Raw genomic sequence first — 6,244 nt, 5'->3', positions numbered from 1 at the left:
GAGTAGACCTGATGACTAAGACCTATCTACAGTATAGGTACCTGTGGATGATCCTAAGAGACCAAGTCTGAAGAGACAGTCCCAGGCAGAGTAGGCCTTATATTTATACCTCTGTGGTGGAACCTGCTAGAACATCTTGCTTACTCAGCCTAGTCAGGTGATCAGGTCATATGACCAAGGATGAGGTCATATGAGGTCATGCACAGCCATGCACAGCAGGTCACCTGACCATCCAATCCTTCCAGCAGGTTCCAGCACATGCCAAGGTATGCCCACTATTTTCATGTCATAAAGGCTTAGTCATGTCTCTTGACCAAGCAATGAGCTGGTGCCCTGACAACCAGTCAGACTGGTCATCTGCTACTGTTATACATGGCATTTGACTCACTGAGCATATCATATGCTCAGTCATTCCATCCGTTTGTGGGTGGAATGCAGTCAACATCAGTAATGTCATGCCCATCTGCTTATGCAGTGCCTGCCAAAATGTGGCAGTAAACTTCGAGTCTCTGTCTGAGACTATGCTAGCCAGGAGGCTGTGCAAATGTATGACCTCTCATACAAATATCTGGGCAACATCTGCAGAGGATGACATCATAAGCAGTGGTACTAAGTGTACCATAGCCGTAAGGCAACAAATGATTACCAAGAGGTAATCATATCCCTTGGACAGAGGGAGAGGACCAATAAAGTCCATGGCAATGGAACTCCAAGGAGCTCCAGGGATTTCAAGCAAATGGAGAAGTCCATTAGGCTTCTCCATGCTGTCTTTTGCCATCTGGCAATGCAGACATGATTTGCAAAGATGCTTTGCATCTTTACCCATGCTATACCACCAGAATTGGTGTTTTAGGAAGGCAGCTGTCTTCCTATTGCAATAATGGCCAATGCTAACATGAGCGTTAGCCAAATTGAGCAACTGTATCACTTGCCCTTTGTATTGCCCAGTAGGCACATACAAAGCGACACCACCCTGAGGGTGTCGAATGAACAGAAGTTTGTTTTCAATGAACCACATTTTCGAACCTGGCAAAGTTGCCAATGTCTTCTGGTAGAAGGCATCTGCTTGATAAGCATGTTTGATTGCTTGTAACAGAGCAAGGTGTCCACATGGCTGGAACTGTAATGGTTCATCACTGCATTTGGAAGACCCAATGCTGGGTAGTGTTGTTACTTCCCCTGTAGGGGCAAGCACTAGAGAATCAGGCTCCACCTGAGTAATTTCTGTGCCAGCTCCCATAGCAGTAGTAGCAGATACTACCATGTCAGTGTGTTTGGCATAACCACTGTTGAGTTCAGCACTCTGCTCAACTTGCTGTTTGACTCATCCATGAGAGTGATGAGGAACTTTTGCCTTGTGAGCAGGCAAAGGAGTATTGGGTACTACCCGTTCTCATGGGGGCACTTTTGTGCCTTTGAACCAAGTTGTCATCTGACAAACAGCAACTTCTGGTTGCAACTTGGTGACTTGAGCATTGGAAAGAGTATTGTACTCTTTGTCCACTAGCACATCAGCTAGTACCGGCTCAGACAAGGTCACTGAGCATGACATCCAGTTCACTATCTTGTTCCTCTCTCCAGGAACATACAATATCTTTATGATATTGAATCACTGCAAGTATTCCTGCTGGCAAATTACTCTGTCCCCAGCCAGAGTTGCCTTTGACTGAAGGTATTGCAATGGTGCATGATCCATGCATATTGTGATAGGGATACCTATCAATTGGCTCTCCCACTTGGTGAGAGCCTCCACCACAGCCAGAAGCTCATGCTCATATGTCAAGTACAACATCTGGGCATCCGTAAATTGCCTGGAATGAAATCCAGCTGGGTGGACCTTGTCCCACAATGGCCCTTGGCCATAGTAACAACCTACCCCACTGGTAGATGTGTCACATATGATGAAGACTGGAATCCCATTCTTGGGAACAATGGGCTTCAGGACTGGGGAGTCCATTGCCAGAGCAATTTATGCTCTTGAAGCACTTCTTGTGCATAGGAATTACATTGTAGCTCCTATTAGAGTGTGTCAATGCTGACAATGGGCCAGTGTATCTGGCTACATCTGGCAAGTAAGGTGCCAGATATGTTATTATGCCAAGGAAGCATTGCATTCCTTTGACATCCATAGGAAACTTAGCATTCCTAATCATGGACATCTTATCATCATCTGCATACACACTGTCATTGGTGATCTTGTGTCCTAGACACTCTATGCTGATTGACAGCAAATTAACCTTATCTGGAGATAAGTAGAGCTTCTGCTCTCTAAGGATTGCGAACACAATCCTTAAATTGGCAAGGGCCTCATACAGTGTAGAGCCCACAACAGAAATGTTGTCAAGGTAGCATACTACCTTACACATCCAATGTTCCTGTAGGATGTCCATCATCATTTGTTGGAATGATGCTGGGAGATTACAATCTCCCTGTTGGCCCACTTGGCTCAGGAATGTTCCAAACAGGTTCTGGAATGCAGTCTTCCAGATGTCATCTGGATGCACTCCAAGCATTTTTGAATGTGTTTTGAAGATCCAACTTGGATTGAAATGGGTGTTTTGCAACCCATCTACAGATCTTGTCCTGATCTGGCATCAGTGTAATATCCTTCACCATATTTGAGTTTCTCTCTTGACAGTCCACAGTCATTCACAAGCGACTGTTATGCTTTGACAGGCACAACATGGGCAATGCCTGTTGCATCTGTGCTGGTACCCACCACTGAGCTGTGTTGTACCACTGAGTCTTCTCGTGAAGCTCATCCCTGTGCACTTCAGGGCAAGCAGGACATCTAGTCCTATAAACAGCCTTATCATGAATCAAGTTGATATGATGATTTACCCTCTGTAGAGGGGGGAGCTTTTGTGGGATCTCACCTGTGAGATCCTCTATTTCAGACATAAGGCCTTCCCTTATGCTGGCAAGCATTTCCTCAGAATAAGAATGCAGACTTTCCCCAGCAACTGCTGGGTTTTTTGTCCCAGGTGTTCACACTGCAAGCACTTGTTTCACACCAGCATTGCTGGAACATTTTGCCTCTTAAAGAGGGGATGAGTCCTTGTTAGGGATACTATTCTGTATCCCATGGGACAATGCCTCTCCTGAGGCAACCCATCTACCTTGAGGTCCCCCAATTTGGAGACCTTTACCTCTGAGATCTAGCATGATCTCAAACTTCTTACCAAAGGGCATACCAAGTATTACTTGGTCTGAGGAGTTGCTCTCCTCATAGGCAAAGAATTGCCATACAATCCCAGATTGGGGAATGTACTCCAGCACATATTCTTATAAGCCTGTAGTCCCTGTGACAGATCGAGTCCTCTGTCCAACTCTATTGCTTGTGAGCATAAAGCATCAAAAGTGCTTGTATCAATGTCATATCCTGACTCTAGCACTTTCATGCTAATATCCTTGGCCAAACCAAAGAGGAACCTCCTCTTTACTTGGAAGTCATTAGGATGCTTGTGCATCCTACCCATAGTGGAAAATAACTTTCCTTTGTACACTTCTACAGTGTCTTTTCCTTGTACCAAGGAATCGAAAGCAGAGTATGCTCTTTCAAAGAGAAGAATCTTCCATACATTCCCCACATCATTTGGGAGAATGTCCATTCTTCTCTAGGCTGGTGGCCTAAATCTATATTTTGCTTGACCCAACGGTGAGCTTCACCAGTCACATATTGACTGGTATAAGTGATTTGCCAATCACTGCAAGTTGGGCCAGTTGCCCCAGCTGCATGAAACGCATGAACTAATGTTGTGAGAAATTCTATGAATTTCTCTATATCAGATTCACCTCTATAAGAGGTGTCCAAAGCCTTAGGCTTGAACCCAGTCTTCAATGGGGAAGGATGATTAGTTACTGGCACAGTTACTGCATGTAACCACTTCTCTATCCTCCACATAGGAGTCTTTGGGATGATTGATCCTGTGAGAAGATTGGTCTTACTCCTCAATGTAGAGGATGGCACAGATTTGGGCAATGCAGACTTTTGGTTCTGTTGATAAGAACCACTAGTGGAATTTCCAAATGGAAATTTTGGTATGAATGGACCAGTTTGGTCCATCTATGACAAGGACTCTTTCCTCATTTCCATACATGGAGGACTTCTCAAATGAACCTCCTCAGTAACTGCATCATCCCTTACAGATGCTCTTTCTGAACCCACTCTAGGTTCATCTTCCCTCAACAGGAGTTGCAAACATGGCAAATTGCCCTCTTCCCTTGATGGGAGTTGCAAATGCAACAAATTGCCCTCTTCCCTTGATGGGAGTTGCAAATGCAACAAATTGCCCTCTTCCCTTGATGGGAGTCATGAACATGGCAAGCTGGGCCATGTTTGTATTCCCAATCCAGTGGGCAAACTTTCTCTTGGCTCGATTATAGGAGCCATTCTGTTCAATTGGACAGAAAGCAATTGGTTGCCCATCTCATTGTACATATGAGCATTAACCGGATTGTGGTTTGCAAGCAGATGATATTGCATAATCAAGTGCTGAGAAATGTCAGTGATTTCGAGCATTTGGCTCAACTTGGAGAAGGGATCTGCCTCTTCTCTGGATTCTAACAAATGGTTATTAAGATCATTTCATCTGTTACCAGACAAATCCATTCCTGCATCATGGGGATCTACATTAGACCCACTTGGTCTACTTGGGATCGGCTGTCCCACAAACTTTCCTACACTTCTATTGGAAGTGTTGTTGGTTGAGTTATCCTTGTCCAATTGCATATTGGAATCCTCTGTTTCCATTCACTCCCTAGGAGTGCTGGGACCAGCAGCCTGATCTCTGTATGCTGGGTCTGGTTGAAGGGGACTCCAATCTGAGTTTTGCCCAGGCTCAGAAAAGCTCAAAGAGCCTTGCACAGTTGTGGGTGTATCTACAATCCCAGGTCCTGAGGCTTTAGGACCAACCTCAGTCTTCTGGGGATGTTCCTGTTCTGCCATTTTTTCATTGGTCTCTGTTATATGGAGACCAAAATCTAACATGGAGCAGTTTTTTGCTCTAGTCTCTAATATACTCTGATTGTAGGAGTAGTGTAAAAAAGTGAAAGGGCTTATGATGCCCTTTTGCTCCCAATAGATACACTAGATCAATGTATTACTAGCTAGTAGTAATACAATGTGAGTGTACTAAGAGAGATGAGAGAAAAGGGTGGCCTACAGCCACCTGCTATGTGTAAGTCCATCGGATGATCTGATCACCCTAGAGGCAGTGTTACCGTATATGGTAAGTATGGGGATATCTTATACGTATCCCTTACAAGGGCCCTCGCCCTGTTCAATCCGTGCGTGACGCCTCCCGCCAAGCACACATCGTCATTAATTGTTACTGGACGCCGTCAATTCGCTGCAACACAGGTTCTAGTGGATCTCACATCGCAAACAATACTTTATTCAGTACAGTTTCATTCTCTGCTTCAAAATACCCCATGAATCCCAGAAGGAAACTCTCCTGTACATCACGTAGACCCACATCCCCCCAAAATAAGGGAAAGGAGCAGTAAGAGACTATAAATCAGAGGCACAGAGAGGTAGCAAATTGCAAAGAACCATACAAGCACAAAGGAGGGGGATGGTGATAACCCCAACGAGACCAGAGGTCGTGCCGTCCGGGCGGCGCAAAATAAATCGTACACTGAACGGGTGATCCACTGCTTCACCATCTACTGCTGCCGTCGTTCGGTTTCCTCTGGTGGTGGTGGTGGAACAGATGCGGATGACTCGGATGCATCCAGTTCGTCGTCGCTCTCCTCCAGCGGCGGCGCACTGGCCTCACCATACTCGTCCCAGTCCGCAAATGGTGCACTTGCCACCTCAGAGATAGGCTGCGTTGTATAACCCAGTCCAGGGTCGAAAGGTACCGCTGGATCCAGCTCTACCGCGTGTTGGAACGCGGGCGGCGGTGGTGGCAAGTTGGAGCCAGAGAATGAGAACAGCTCGTCTTCCGGTGCTATGCTTCTTGGACGAGGAGGCAATGGGGTGTAATCTTCTTCTACCATGCTGACATTTTCGTCAAAAGGATGTCGTGGTGGTGCGTTAGGAAGGGGAGCTTCTTCATCTGTCCATTGTGGGACATCGGGGGCAAGTATCGGGTCATCTATCGATGATCGCGGGAATGTCGCACGACCCATACGTGCGAGTACGCGCTTGTCGTCTGTTGCTATATGCGCGCGGGAGGGTACGATAAGAGTGCGCAGCCCTGGTGGGGGTGTGGGCGGAGAAGGAGGAAGGTCGGGATAC

At 46.2% G+C, this 6,244-nt stretch overlaps 1 protein-coding gene across 1 annotated transcript; it reads right to left on the bottom strand.

Annotated features, from left to right (window-relative positions):
• Positions 1 to 5,368: 5,368 nt before the first annotated feature.
• On the bottom strand, positions 5,369 to 6,009 carry DACRYDRAFT_21652 (uncharacterized protein). The gene has a single exon (XM_040772486.1). It carries the CDS (start codon positions 6,001 to 6,003, stop codon positions 5,668 to 5,670), a length of 336 nt encoding a protein of 111 aa, XP_040629484.1. The 5' UTR covers positions 6,004 to 6,009; the 3' UTR covers positions 5,369 to 5,667.
• Positions 6,010 to 6,244: the final 235 nt, after the last annotated feature.

Source organism: Dacryopinax primogenitus, assembly GCF_000292625.1.
Source record: "Dacryopinax primogenitus strain DJM-731 SS1 chromosome Unknown DACRYscaffold_7, whole genome shotgun sequence".
Lineage (NCBI taxonomy): Eukaryota > Fungi > Basidiomycota > Dacrymycetes > Dacrymycetales > Dacrymycetaceae > Dacryopinax > Dacryopinax primogenitus.
This window is presented reverse-complemented; position numbering and strand designations above follow the sequence as displayed.